Source organism: Brassica rapa, chromosome A02 (genome assembly GCF_000309985.2).
Source record: "Brassica rapa cultivar Chiifu-401-42 chromosome A02, CAAS_Brap_v3.01, whole genome shotgun sequence".
Lineage (NCBI taxonomy): Eukaryota > Viridiplantae > Streptophyta > Magnoliopsida > Brassicales > Brassicaceae > Brassica > Brassica rapa.
Window position 1 is genome coordinate 19,993,406 of NC_024796.2, and position 15,704 is coordinate 20,009,109.

General features: G+C 39.7%; 1 protein-coding gene and 1 non-coding gene across 2 annotated transcripts; one reads left to right on the forward strand and one right to left on the reverse strand.

Annotated features, from left to right (window-relative positions):
* Positions 1-7,705: 7,705 nt before the first annotated feature.
* LOC103873722 lies at positions 7,706-9,256 on the reverse strand. Its single transcript, XM_033285251.1, has one exon. The coding sequence runs from the start codon at positions 9,254-9,256 to the stop codon at positions 7,706-7,708; it is 1,551 nt and encodes a 516-aa protein (XP_033141142.1).
* Positions 9,257-9,826: 570 nt separating this feature from the next.
* Positions 9,827-9,933, forward strand: LOC117132211. Its single transcript, XR_004455771.1, has one exon. It is a non-coding gene; the product is annotated as a small nucleolar RNA R71 (small nucleolar RNA).
* Positions 9,934-15,704: the final 5,771 nt, after the last annotated feature.

Below are 15,704 nucleotides of genomic sequence, written 5' to 3' on the forward strand. Positions count from 1 at the left end.
CTCAAAATATATTTCAAAAAGTATGAGGTTCTTCGTCATGCAGAGGATGAATGGAGAGTAGTCCATAAATTTGAAATGGTTCCTAATGATGGAGATAAAAGAAATACTAACATGTTCCAAATAAAATTCGTTGATCAAATTATGGTGGATTGGATTGATGTTTGTTGTAAAACATCCATGTATGATTTTGTCTCTTATGATAAAGTTATACATGGTAGTTTGAACTACATCTATACCATTGGTATGTCAAATTGTTTCTCTACCTTATACAAACTATAAATGTCCTTTTTGATTTATTGTTGATGATATTTACTCAATATCATTGTAGACTTGGTAGGAATCCAAACATATGTTGGGCTGACTTATTATACTCAAGACTCACCGAATGACCCTTTTAGGGAGATTATGTACCTTTTGTCGATTTTAAGAAAAATGATGCAAGGTATGATCTTACTGATAGAATAGTTTAATTTAATGGCTTGCTGCCATTTAAATATGTTGCTTATGTGGTTCCAAATAATTTTTGTTTTGAAATGATTAGTGGTGCAGAGCTTCAATGCCAAGGCTCTGGAATGCTTGAAGTGGAATTTACACTAATGTTTTTGCAGAGGTGGATGAATGGCATTAAAACATATGTTTCTGTGATGTTTTGGCGGTTTAACTACAACTTAGGAAGTTTGTAAAAGTGCGTATTAATATATTTTGTTATTTATGAAGTTTTTCACCATTGTTTGATATTTTTACTATTTTGAATAATTATTAGGTACGCCAAGAATTATAGACGGAGGGGGTGGGTGCTCAAGATTCATCACTAATCCACTATGGATTAGTGAAATTTTTAAGGAAAAATTGTCAAAAATGACTCAAAACTTGATTTTGAATAAAAAAATGTACCCCAAATTCAATAAATGCAAAAGTAACCAAAAAAAACTAGTGAAATTACACTAATCTCATCATGACCAAACAAAAAACATGTATTAAATTTTACCATTATAACCCTTTGCATGAGAAGAATTACAAAGAAGTCTTTTCAAAGAAGACTTCTTTGTAAGTCTTCTCGTTCAGTAGATTTTTAAAATAATTTAAAATCTTTATAAAAAATATTTTGATGGGAAAAAAATGAAATCATGTAATAATAAAAATTTCTAAATGATGTAAATTAAGTATTAAAATTGAATTATTTTAAACATAGATGAGTGAATGTAGGTTACCTCACTATAATCATTGGTTTAGGGTTTGATAACATATGTTATAATATTGTTGGTATATTTAGGGTTAGATTTTGAAATCTTATTTTTTTTCTTTTCATTTTTTTTAAATATGACCTATATGTGTTTAGTGACTATATAATAACTTGATTTAAACACTTTCTAAGTATCTTAAAAGTTTAAAGAAGTGTTTTTTTTTTGTTTAGTTATTTGATTATAGGGTCTGAGAGACTAACAAAAGACTTTCCAAGAAGTATCTGACATATCCCGCCTAAATTTTAGAAAAATTTAAGGTTCCCGGCTAAATTTTAGAAGAATTTAGGTTTCCCGCATAAATCAAAATCTTTCATAAGTTTTGTAGGGGAAGTCTTCTCATGTATTAGATTTTAAAAGTAATTAATAAATTTTATAAAATATATTTTGAAAGAAAATAATCAAAATCATGTATTAATAATCATATATAAATGATGGAAATTTAGTTTTACTAAAATTAAATTATTTTTAACATAGATGAGTGAATGTAGATTGAATCATGATAGCTTTATGTTTAGGTTTGGGTAAGATATGTTATAGTATTGTTGGTATTTTTAATTAGAGTTATATTTTGAAATCCTATTTTTTTTAGATTGACATATATGTGTTTAGTGACTATCTAATTACTTGATTTAAACAATTTCTAAGTTTCTTTTAAGTTTAAGGAATTGTTTTTGCTTAATTATTTGATTATAGGGTCTGAAAGACTTTGGTTTAGGGTTTAGTAACATATGTTATAGTATTGTTTGTATTTAGCGTTAGATTTTAGAATCTTAACTTTCCTATTTTTTTTACCTACATGTGTTTAGTTTTGTGTATATTAAACGCTTTATAAGTTGATTTTAAGTTTAATGAATTGTTTTTGGCTATTTAGTTAGTTATTTGATTAGGTTATGAGAAGTCTTCTGACATATTCCCACCTAAATTTTAGTAAAAATTAGGTTTCCCGGCTAAAGCGAAGTTTTCCAGAAGTTTTCTCATGTATTTGATTGTAAGGTTCAGAAGACTTCTTGGAAACTCTTCTGTATCGTAAGTATTTAAAGTAATTGGAATTTTTGTCTCCATATATAAAGAAAATTTACACATTATCTTTCTTCCTCTCAAATGGCTACAACAAAAAATGTAATGTTTCTCTCTCTAAAACTCTTAAACCCCTCTCTAATCTTTTTGAACATCGAAACACCAAACTTTAAATCAATTTCTCATTTTTTTTCTTATGTATTTTCACTAATTTATCTTCTTTATGCAGGTTTTTCATTACATGGTTCTCATTTTTCACTCCTTCAAAGGTAGATCTTTAAATTATGGATATGTATTATTGTGTGTTTTATATATCAGATTTTAAAATACTACAGATTCAACCTAATGTGACTGTTTTGTTTAGTATTTAAGCATACAATTATATTTTTGAAGTTTTTCTTTCATTTCAAGACATTTGAATGTTTTTAATTTGCATGTTTTTCAGATCTGAGGCAGAATTTGAAAGACTTCTCGGAAGACATTAAGGCAAGTCTTCTAATGCATTTTATGCTAGAAGACTTCCCACAAAGTATTCAGAAAGGCTTCGAAATCTTCTGCCCAAAGTGGTACATATTTTGGATATGTATTTTCTGTGTTTTATATATTAGATTCTAAAAAGTTATAGATTCAACCTAATTTGATTGTTTTGTTTATTATTTAAGCATAAATAATTTATTTTTGAAGTTTTTTTCTGTTTTAAGCCATTTGAATGCTTTTGAAAATGCAGAATTTTTCAGATATGAGTCAAACTTTGGAAGACTTCTAGGAAGACTCTTGGAAGATTCTCATAAGACTCTCGGAAGACTTCTTGGGAAGTCTTCTAATGTAAAAATACATTAGAAGACTTCCCACAAAGTGTTCGGGAAGTCTTCTGAAGTCTTCTTCCCAAAGTGGTACAAAGGAATGATGCCAAGTGGAGTCCAAACTTATCTATGTTGAGGAATGATATCTAACTCCATGTGTAATAATTTTGTTTATGTTCTGTTTTATGATTTGTATGTGCACTATTTTAGTTGTGACTTTTTTTAAACTTGAAGAGATGTTAATCAAAAGAATTTGGTATATATGTTCATGTTTTTCCAAAAGTACTTGATATTATTGAAGTTATTGATACAACATACCAAGAATTTTTTTAACCATTCTACCCACTCATAACAAAACACAACAACACAAAAACTTTGTCAAATTTACTAAAATTAAGAGAGAAGACTACACAACAAAACTTAGTCACAAAAGATCAAACTTTAATTTTAAGTGAAAGTTGAAATTTTAAATCTCATATAAATAAAAATTAGAGAAACGTTTCTATTATGCCTCACTTTGACGGGACAATGTGGAATCAGTACCCATGGAAAGGAAATTTGTGTGACTAGTCTCATCACTACAAGAAAATACAAGTTTAGCGAGGAAGATTAACGAGGAAAATAAGTCATCGCTATGTTATGACGAATTGGCGAGGAAATATGCGTTACGACGAACGTTTAACGACGAAACGTGTTTCCTCGCTAATTCTTCGTAAACCTGCTTTTACGACGAAATCACGAGAAAAACCGCCCTCGTAAATCTTTTGTTTTCTTGTAGTGTATTATTTCAAAATACTAGCACTACCCCTCAGAACTGGCAAGCTAATGGCAATGATACGAAATGGCAGGCAAACGGCACAGCTTCAAATGAGAGTAAATGGCAAGCTAATGGCAATGATATTTCGCTCAATAACAAGAAATTTCTTCACTTTGTTGCTCTTTAACCTTTTCTATGTCGTGTGCAAGCCGTTTATTCATTTTTTTGCTCTTTCAACCTTTTCTATGTGATGTGCAAACTGATGATAGGAATTTCAAGGCTCCTAATCAAATGTTGTAATATAAAGGATGTCAAACCAGTTCTAAGTGATTATGATGCAAAGAGAATGCAAGACCATGCTTAATCTAAGTGCTACCAGTTTTTGAGATGATTTTAAACTAGATTTCTACCTAAAATGCAATAAATGACAAAGTTTTCTTTCTTATGAGATGGGAGAACTCATGGGCTAAGGGAATTGACCTTGGGTGATCAAGTTTCAATCTAAATGTGTCAACTTTCAACCAATCTATCTACCTTAGACCTAGATACAATCCTAAACAAACTATATCCCTAGATGAATGTTCATTTACCTAGATAACTCAAGCATCAAATTCCTTTGGTTGAATGTTATCTAAGTAATCATTAATTTCAAGTCTACTAGCCATCTTAACACCTATAACAACAAATCCATTTGGTAAAGAATGTTAAAAGCTTAGGAGAGTTGGTTCAGGCATTTCATCAAACACCTTCCGGGTATGAAATGCCTAGAGCTCAACTTTAGAGAGGTCAACTCTAAAGTTGCATTAAAAGCACTCTACTAGCAAGGAACAAGATGAATCTAAACTAAAACACCTTAGATCTAGCTTAATTACCCTTAGTCTCCCTAACCCATGAATCCAAAGATGACTACTCACTACTCTTCATGATGAGCCCAAGAATCAAAGATGATTTGGTGCTAATCATGATTAGTGATCAATATAATCCAACAAACACAAAGAAAATAGATTTAAGATTTAATCTTTTCCCCAAAATGTTCTTTTATTTGATAGATCATAAGATAATCCCTAAGATTAGGTCTAAAAAGTATTTATAAAGGTTTAAAACTCGAACCGGGTCAACCCGACAAACCCGGGTTTGACCCGAAAAACAAATGGATAAGACAGCTTCGGTATCGGCCGCGGATGGCCTCAGTCCGCGTTGCATTGCCGCAGTCCGTGCGTTCAGAACACACTGTCTCGGACTCGAATGCGCGGCCTGCCTCGACCCGCAGTACGCGTCCGCGTCCCTTGTCTCGTCTTTCACCGCGGACATCTCCCAGCCGCGTTACACGGCCGCGGTTCACGCTCTCCGAACATGAGGTCTCTGGTCGAATTCCGCGGCCTGGCTCGACCCGCGCCCGTCGTCCGCGTCCCTTGGCTCACCCATCACGATTCCTCTTCCATCATTGGCTCGATTCGTGAGCAAACCGCAGCCGTGACCACCATTCCAAGCTTCTCGCGATTCTCCACCACGGGATCTACGGTCCAAGTCGTCTCCTCCTCGCCGTGCTCAGCTCCACCGTCGCGGCCGTGCTCATCGTCGGAATCAAACTCAGGTCCGGCGAAGAGAAAGCTCTCGATCTTCTCCAATGGTGGTTTCTTCCATTTTGCACAGCAGGTCCTCGAACTTTTGGTTCTTTACAAACGAGCCCACAACTTTGTAAATTACAGAAACATTACTTTAACCCCTTAACTTTTGATTGTGCAATTTAACCCCACCGAATTTCTGCATTTGCAACCTCGGTCCCTGGATTCTCTCTTTCTTTCATTTCTGACCCAAAAGTATTTGACTTGCAACAATAACCTTCCAATGTTTCCCAAAACTTCTAAATGTGCATTCCAACCCCTATGATATGCAAATGAGTATGCAAATGCAACATAAAGACCTAAATGCAACCTAAACTAATCATAATAAGCTAAAATATAAATCTTTTTTTTTTTTTTTTTTTTGATCAAATCTAAAATATAAATCTAAAACTCATTAAAATCATGAGATATCAACTCCCCCACACTATTCCTTTACTTGTCCTCAAGTAAACATTCAAGATCAATCAAAGAGGAGGGAATTGAAAATGAGAACTCATAACCAAAAGATCACTTTCTAACTTTCAATATGACATCCCAAAGAAAACATAGCAAATAGCATGAGCAACTCCCCTATTATACTCTAGCTTCTCTAGGCCTATCTATACTCTTATGTCTCTACTCAAGTTGCAATACTCATCAACTAACAAGTTCCTTCAACCAGCTCTCACATTGATTCACACACACACACAAGGTGAATTCTCACGAATGGGCACATGATCTCAATTATTTGGCTAGGTAAGCAATGCTCTAATATGAATGAAAAGAAGGATTCAAATGTTATTATTCAAGGGTGGTTATCACTCAAGAACAAGGAACTTGATCATTATGCAAAATTTATCTAAGATTAGAAGCAACTCATGCATACATAGATTCATTCTCATCATTCTACCCTGTTCCTAAGTGATTACAAGTTCTACCCTTTAATCATCATCTCAAAACCAAAATAAAACCCACTCACATCAATGAACAACTCTCTTTTTCTTTCGACTCAAACCAACTAGGGACTTTAATTCATTTTCTTTTCAACATTAGCTCTAACTCTTTCTCATTTCCTTTTCCACCTTCTCTTTGATTCTTTTTTTTTTTTTTTTTAATTTTACAAGGGGGAAGGTTTTTTTGTATATAACCTAGAGCTTCATATTTTCTTTTTGTCCCTAGAGTTTTCTTTTCTAATAACACTCTTTTGTTCATCTTTTCTCATCTTTCTCGCTCTCCAAACCCAAGATATTAAAATTTAGATCACACAAACCCCTCTCACCATCCCTAAATGCTAGCTCATTATACTAGCAAGAGATGAGAATAAACCTATGTCGCCTCCAATACTCTCAAGATTTTGCACATGACAAACTATCAAAAGAGGCCTCACTCATGCAATTCAATGTTTGGTCTCTAAGAATGGCTAGGGTTGTAGGGTATGGAATGACATTTGGGTTAACAAAGATTGGTATAAAGGAATAAGATAACCCAAATGTGTATGAGATCCATGATCAAGTATGCAAATGCCCATATGCAAGAGAGATTAAGTTTATTCAAGCCAAGTTAAGATTGGAACTGATCTTAAGAACAATGCCAACATCAAGCAAGCAAACAAGTTTCAAGAAGAGTTTTCAAGGCTCGAAGCATGCAAGACTTTCAAGAGATGCTTAAGCTACTTGATATGTTTAGCTAGGATGTCAAATTGAGTTCTAGACGTGTGTTCTTTACAAGGTTTCTCCCAATGGATGAATGCAATCTAAATGCTTCTAGACTCAATCCTAAAGATGCAAATGATGCAACTAAATGCTTCTTTTTGTGATTTTCAAATTTTTTTTAATTTTTTGTGGATTTTCTATGCAAATAATTATTCACAATGCAATGCATGAGACTTAATGACAAGTAGACAAAACAAAACACAATGTGAGATAGTAGACTCTCCCCCAAACTTACTTCACACAGTCTCTTGTGTGAGAATAAACTCAAAGAAGAGATCTAAGGGAAGAGATAAACATGAAAACTAAATATTTACAAGGGTGGAATGCACTTACTTGAAGTTGGCTGTCATAAGAGAAGGGAAATTAGGAGGTAGGACTTGTTGTCACCTTGGAATTTTCGACATGACCTTTGGGAATTTTTTTAGAATTCCCCCAAACTTGTTCCTAAGCTTATTCAAACACACTAAAGCAAGAAAAAGATATATAAAAATATATACAAAGGATACCATGGGACTTCCTCCCAAGTGAGCTTGTTTTAAGTCTCTAGCTTGACTTTCCTTCCAATTGGCTAGTGAAGAGAAGGATCTTTCCCACCTTCAAGAGTGATTGTGAGGACTTGAGAGAGAAGCTCTTGAAGCTTGATTGGATCATCTTGGAGCTGTGGAGTGATGATGGCCTTTGCACTTGAGAATGGTGTAGACTTTCCCTTGCATTTGATCTTGTACTCAATAGCTCCATCCTTGAACTTCATTGGGTGAAGAATAAGAGTGTGTGGCATCATATCAAGGGGTGAAGGGTGATGTTCTTTCATCATCTTCTTCTTTCCATGAGCAGCCTTTGTGGCTCTACTCACTCCCTTCTTTGTAGCACTTTCCAAGTGCTCATCACACAGCTCTTTAGAGGACTCTTCAACAAGACCTTCTTTCTTAATATCAACCCTTTCAGCCTTGGTTTTCTCAATGAAGGATGCTCCACAAGTGATTGTTCCACAATACTCAGCATTCATCTTTGGAGATTGTAGTGGATATGAGACAGCTTTGTCCACATTTAGGAGTGTGACCTTCTTGTTGGCAAAGTCTATGCAAGCTCCCACTGTTGTAAGGAATGAAGTGCCAAGGATCAATGGGACTTTCTTCTCAATTGCCATCTTCAGAACAGTGAGTTCTATAGGAATGGTGCATGCTCCAATCTTCAAAGGGAAGTCCTTGATGAGACCAATAGGACTTGTAGAAGAGGAATCTCCAAACTGTAAGGAGGATGTGTTTGGCTCCATGCTCTCAATCCCTAGACTCTTCATCATCTCCATTGAGATCACATTCACACTTGCACCAGAATCAACAAGAGCATCATCAAAAGCGAGCTTACCAAGGTAGCAAGGTAAGGTGAACATCCCTTGAGACTCAATCTTAGGGAGGAACTTTGGAGGGATTGGTGGATCAATCTTCAGAATCGAGATGTCCAAAAGCTCGACCACTTCAGCTTGGTGGTCTAGAATGTCGTTGATGAGCATCATCTGGACATGAGCTTCACGCATACCCGAGATTTCTGGAAGCCTGACCCCAACATCAGTAAGATCTTTCCTGAACTTGGAGAGCCCCTTCTTCTGAGCTTTGGTGAGAACTCTTTGGGGGAAAGGGAGTTGATCATAGGGTGATAGCTCAACCTTAGTTGTTTCTTCTAGCTTAACCTTTTTCAGCTTGTTGTCAGCTCTCTTCTCAACTTGTTTTTCAGCCTTGTGCTCAGCTCTTTGCAGATTCGTTGCTTCAACCTTCATGGCAGCGTCCTTCACGATCTGTGCTTCAGCTGTGGCTACAACAAATCTCTCAACTTCCCCAAACTCAGTTCCAAATACCAGCCGTTCAATCTCATCCTCCTCTTTCTCATGATCACTCAGCTCAATATCTGGAGAAGTAGTAGAGAAGACAACATTGCAAGACTCCTTAAGGTTCTTTTCTGGTTTTCCTGGTAGAGATCCCATTGGCTGCTTGGAGGATGAAGGCATAGAAGCAACTTGACTCTCCAAAGCCTTGAGATGAGAGGCAAGTTGCATGTACTTGTTGTTGAGGTCAGAATAGTTCCCATCAATCTTTGCATGGATGTTCTTGAACTCATAAATCATGGTCTTCTCATTTCTGGCCTGAAATTCCAAGAGTTGTTTGAATATAGAATCCACACTTGAATCTGGAGCTTGAGCTTGAGAAGAGCTTCCTTGAGTTTGAGGAGACTGGTTGGCTTGGTAACCTCCTTGCTGATTGTTGTAAAGTGGTCTTTGCTGGTAGTTGTTTTGGTACTGAAAGTTGGGCTCTTTCTTGTACCATGTGCCATTAGCATTGATGAAGCACAGCTCCTCTTGGCCTCTAAACCATCAACCTCATTGATCAATGGAGGTGCCTCTTGTTTCTGGTCACCAACAAAGTTCATCTTCTCCTGCTTAGCCTTTTCTGCAAGAAGTAGATCCAACTTGGCTTTGAGAGACTTCAGCTCTTTCTTTGTCTGATGATCATCACTTCTGTTGATCCTATCATGCTCCTCACTGTAGACTGAGTCACTCTTGGCCATGTTCTCTACCAGTTCCTCTGCTTCTTCCTCAGTTCTTTCCAAGAAGAAACCATTGCTGGCAGTATCAAGTCTGTTTCTGCACTGTGGTAGAGCTCCTCTATAGAAGGTGCTAAGCAAACTCTCCTTGCTGAAACCATGATGAGGACATTGAGACCAATAGCCCTTGAACCTCTCCCATGCTTCACTGAAGCTCTCTAGACCTTTCTGTTGAAACCTAGAGATTTCGTTCCTGATCTTAGCTGTCCTTGAAGTAGAGAAGAACTTGTCTAGAAAAGCTCTCTTACACTCATCCCAAGTAGTGACAGTATCACTTGGAAGAGTCTTCTCCCATTGGTGTGCCTTGTCTCCCAAAGAGAAAGGGAATAGCTTCAGCTTGAAAGCATCTTCAGAAACACCATTTATCTTGGACAAGCCACAATACTTATCAAACTTGTACAAGTGATCAAAAGGGTCTTCAGCAGCAAGACCATGATACTTGTTGTTCTCTATAGTGTTGAGCAGCCCTAACTTGATCTCAAAGTTGTTGTTCTCCACAGCTGGTGCCCTGATTCCCAACCTATGACCATGAATGTGAGGTTGATCATAGGCTCCAATGGCACGAGCTTGGCGCGGTGGATGTTGTGGCTGGCGCTGTAGTCCAAAAGGAACAGCTCTTGGGTCAATGCCTCCTTGGGCATCACCATCTTGAGGCAGATTCTCCATATCAAACCCCAACCTTTGCAACTGAGCCTGTTGCTCTACTTCTCTTCTTTGTCTTGCAATCTCCCTCTCAAGTGCTCTAATGTCTTCAACTCTTGGAACTAGGTTTGTTTGACCTCTGCTCCTTGTATTCATACACCTGAAATGCAAAGAGAGAAGAACAAGGAGAAGCAATAACACAATTAAATAAAAATTGACTTAGTCTCAAGCAAATGACTAAATCCCAATGTCACAATCAACTTAGAATTTGGCAACGGCGCCAATTTGATGATAGGAATTTCAAGGCTCCTAATCAAATGTTGTAATATAAAGGATGTCAAACCAGTTCTAAGTGATTATGATGCAAAGAGAATGCAAGACCATGCTTAATCTAAGTGCTACCAGTTTTTGAGATGATTTTAAACTAGATTTCTACCTAAAATGCAATAAAGGACAAAGTTTTCTTTCTTATGAGATGGGAGAACTCATGGGCTAAGGGAATTGACCTTGGGTGATCAAGTTTCAATCTAAAGGTGTCAACTTTCAACGAATCTATCTACCTTAGACCTAGACACAATCCTAAACAAACTCTATCCCTAGATGAATGTTCATTTACCTAGATAACTCAAGCATTAAATTTCTTTGGTTGAATGTTATCTAAGTAATCATTAATTTCAAGTCTATTAGCCATCTTAAAACCTATAACAACAAATCCCTTTGGTAAAGAATGTTAAAAGCTTAGGAGAGTTGGTTCATGCATTTCATCAAACACCTTCCGGGTATGAAATGCCTAGAGCTCAATGTTAGAGAGGTCAACTCTAAAGTTGCATTAAAAGCACTCTACTAGCAAGGAACAAGATGAATCTAAACTAAAACACCTTAGATCTAGCTTAATCACCCTTAGTCTCCCTAACCCATGAATCCAAAGATGACTACTCACTACTCTTCATGATGAGCCCAAGAATCAAAGATGATTTGGTGCTAATCATGATTAGTGATCAATATAATCCAACAAACACAAAGAAAACAGATTTAAGATTAATTTTTTCCCCAAAATGTTCTTTTATTTGATAGATCATAAGATAATCCCTAAGATTAGGTCTAAAAAGTATTTATAAAGGTTTAAAACTCGAACCGGGTCAACTCGACAAACCCGGGTTTGACCCGAAAAACAAATGGATAAGACAGCTTCAGTATCGGCCGCGGATGGCCTCAGTCTGCGTTGCATTGCCGCAGTCCGTGCGTTCAGAACACACTGTCTCGGACTCGAATCCGCGGCCTGCCTCGACCCGCAGTACGCGTCCGCGTCCCTTGTCTCGCCTTTCACCGCGGACAGCTCCCAGCCGCGTTACACGGCCGCGGTTCACGCTCTCCGAACATGAGGTTTCTGGTCGAATTCCGCGGCCTGGCTCGACCCGCAGCCTGGCTCGACCCGCGCCCGTCGTCCGCGTCCCTTGGCTCACCCATCAAGATTCCTCTTCCATCATTGGCTCGATTCGTGAGCAAACCGCAGCCGTGACCACCATTCCAAGCTTCTCGCGATTCTCCACCACGGGATCTACGGTCCAAGTCGTCTCCTCCTCGCCGTGCTCAGCTCCACCGTCGCGGCCGTGCTCATTGTCGGAATCAAACTCAGGTCCGGCGAAGAGAAAGCTCTCGATCTTCTCCAATGGTGGTTTCTTCCATTTTGCACAGCAGGTCCTCGAACTTTTGGTTCTTTACAAACGAGCCCACAACTTTGTAAATTGCAGAAACATCCTTACTTTAACCCCTTAACTTTTGATTGTGCAATTTAACCCCACCAAGTTTCTGCATTTGCAACCTCGGTCCCTGGATTCTATCTTTCTTTCATTTCTGACCCAAAAGTATTTGACTTGCAACAATAACCTTCCAATGTTTCCCAAAACTTCTAAATATGCATTCCAACCCCTATGATACGCAAATGAGTATGCAAATGCAACATAAAGACCTAAATGCAACCTAAACTAATCATAATAAGCTAAAATATAAATCTAAAACTCATTAAAATCATGAGATATCACAAACCGTTTAATCATTTTGTTGCTCTTCTATGTCATGTGCAAACCGTTTTATCTTCATAGTTTCCTGTTGTGTGTATTTGTGAGTAGGCGCATATAAAAAAAACTATTTGTCTCAGATAAAAAATCCTATGGGTTATTGGAGACATAAAGATAAAAAAGAAAGATTTAAACTAGATAATGTCTTCATTTCATCAAATTGGCTCGATCCTCTCAATTATTAGCACTAGTCACATGATTAAACGTTTAAATGGAAAATGTAATCAGCAAATAAAAATCTCGCAGACGGCATGTATCCATCCCAATACTATGAGAAATGGGCTCAATTCCGTTAATAGGCCAAAGTCAAGTGATTGTTTGGATAGCAAATGTAAACATCAAAAGAAAGCAAGAAATCATCTTGAATCTCTCTATCGCTGTTGGGGTCAAAAACGGTCACGACGGAATTACCACCCGAAAATCCTCGGAGATCGTATTTCCGAAAGAGATAGTACAAGGAGAGATGTAATTTTTGTAAAAATAACCAATACGAAGTTTTTACGAAGAAGTATCCTTTGGGATTCAAACCGAACAAACCAAGCTCGGTCACCGCGCATACACGCCGTCCAATCTCTATGCAGCAGCCAAACCTGAGCCAAGCTCGGTCGCTACGTAGCGACCGAGCGATCGTCCCGCTCGGTCGCTACGTAGTGACCGAGCTCAAGCCAAAGCTCGGTCGCTACGTAGCGACCGAGCGCTCGTACAGCTCGGTCGCTACGTAGCAACCGAGCTCGAGCCAAGCTCGGTCGCTACGTAGCGACCGAGCGATCGTCCCGCTCAGTCGCTACGTAGCGACCGAGCGATCGTCCCGCTCAGTCGCTACGTAGCGACCGAGCTCGAGCCAAAGCTCGGTAGAGCTCGAGCCAAAGCCCGGTCGCTACATAGCGACCGAGCGATCGTCCCGCTCGGTCGCTACGAAGCGACCGAGCTTGGCCAAGCTAGGTCGCTACGTAGGGACCGAGCGATCATCCCGCTCGGTCGCTACGTAGCGACCGAGCGATCGTCCCGCTCGGTCGCTACGTAGCGACCGAGCGATCGTCCTGCTCGGTCGCTACGAAGCAACCGGGCTCGTGCCAAAGTTTGATCGCTGTGTAGCGATTGAACCTTTCCGAACATCGATACGACACCAGTTCTTGCATTCTCGTCAAACCTTCGAATGCTATCTCCCGAAGACCGTAGCAAGCTTAGTCCATGTTTCCCATTATTCTAATTCATCGATCAAACTCGCAGATTAGAAACCGCGGAAAACTCGTAGTAAACGTGTCGAGTCGGATGACGGCCCAAAGAGACCTAAAACACGACTCGAGGCCCATCCTACGATTTTCCTAACCAAAAGCCCGTAAACCACAGCATGGTTTACGCTTGGCCCACAAGGAAGGATAAATGTCAAGTTTCCGCGGATAAATACGGAAGTTTTGAAGATAATTGTGAAGATCAGGAAAAATGGAATATCTCCATTTTTATGCTATGACGGCTTAAGGGCAGAAGAGTAAAAGCGTAAACCGACCTTGGAGCTAGTATATAAGGAGTCCTAGGCGAGGAGCAAGAGAAATAACTTTTTCAGAGCAAACTTAGCACTTAGAGCAATTTAGGTAATTTTCCGTTTTTGTTATTTCGAGCTGCGAGTCAATTAGGTTTAGCCGTCTTAGGGTTGCTAGAACTAGGAATCTCGCCGACAGCTCTTGAGCCCAGGCTTATACCTTGTTGTAAACGCTCATACGCAGATTCGGAATAAGATCTTCTTTGCTCTCTTTTTCGAGTTCTTATTCTTTATCGTTGTTATTCTAGTGTTCTGATTGCTTGACGTGTGGTAATTAGCAGATATCCGGGTCCTCTGGGAAATTAGGGTTTTCCTAGTTTCCTTATTTAAACGGAAATCGACGGTGTGAATTTCGGTTCCCACAGTTTGGCGCTAGAAGGTGGGGGGGGGGGGTACGGATCAATCTAACCCGCAAAAGCCACACAACTCTTGGTCAGACATGTCAACCAACGACGCGGATAACGTGCAAACTCCTCTTAACGGAGGCAGCGGCACCGATCTCCACACTCCACTAGCAGACGTATCCGCGGCCAACGCGCAAGCCAACGCCGCGACGCTCGAGGAGTTAAAAAAGATGTTCGCCACCGATGAGAAAAGGTCGGAAGAACATGATAAGCTCGTGAATACCTTGACCAAACAGGTTGAAACCTTAACGGCAAGGACCCAAGCTATCCGTCCCCGCGGAACCACCAAAATCTGCGGGAAGAGGCTCGACTTCGCCACCCCACTCGATAGAGCAGGACTCGCGCGGGAACGACCTTCCGGTCAAAACTCTAGCGAGAAATCTTCCGTCGAAAAGGAGAACCCTGAAAATCTTCCGCCCCCTGCAAAGGATTCGGAGGATAACGAAGCCGAACACATTGACCTGGATCCTAGCGATGTCTCCAACGACACCGACGAGGATGTCGACAGACATCCAAGAAGGACCAGAAGCCGATCCGCTCGGGAAGGCTCCCCGTTCGAAAAACCAATGACGGAAGAAGAAGAAGTCGCCTATTGGAACGAACAAGAGGAGCTGGCCGAAAGGCAAACCGAGCTCACTCGCAGTAAACGCCGACAGGCTCGGAAATCTACTGACGAGACATCGGATATCCGCGATCTTCGCGACTACATCACCAAGACTGCGGCAGAAGTGAGAGCCGTAAAGTCTCAAATCCATCATGCTACTAGTGCTGCCCCCGAGATCGATCGACTGCTGGAAGGAGCTCGAAAGACCCCCTTTACCAGTCGCATTTCGGACATGAGGGTGTCCGATCCGGAAAAATCAAAGTACCGAAGTACGATGGTACGGCCGATCCAAAAGCGCACCTTCAGGCTTTCCACATCGCGATGGGAAGAGCAAGACTGAAGGACGGCGAAAAAGATGCCGGCTATTGCCGCCTGTTCGTCGAAAATCTTGAAGGAGCAGCGCTCGAATGGTTCGCACGCCTTCGTCGCAACACCATCGGGAGTTTTCGACAGCTCGCATCGGAATTCCTCAAACAGTACTCTGTATTCATAGACAGAGAAACCTCCGATGTTGACCTCTGGAGTCTCTCCCAGAGGGAAGACGAACCCCTCCGCGAGTTTATCAGTCGGTTCAAGCTGATAATGTCCAGGGTCAGCGGGATAAGCGACAAAGTGGCCATCGACGCGCTGAGAAAGACGCTCTGGTACAAGTCGAAATTCAGAAAATGGATAACTCTCGACAAACCGCGAACGATCCAGGACGC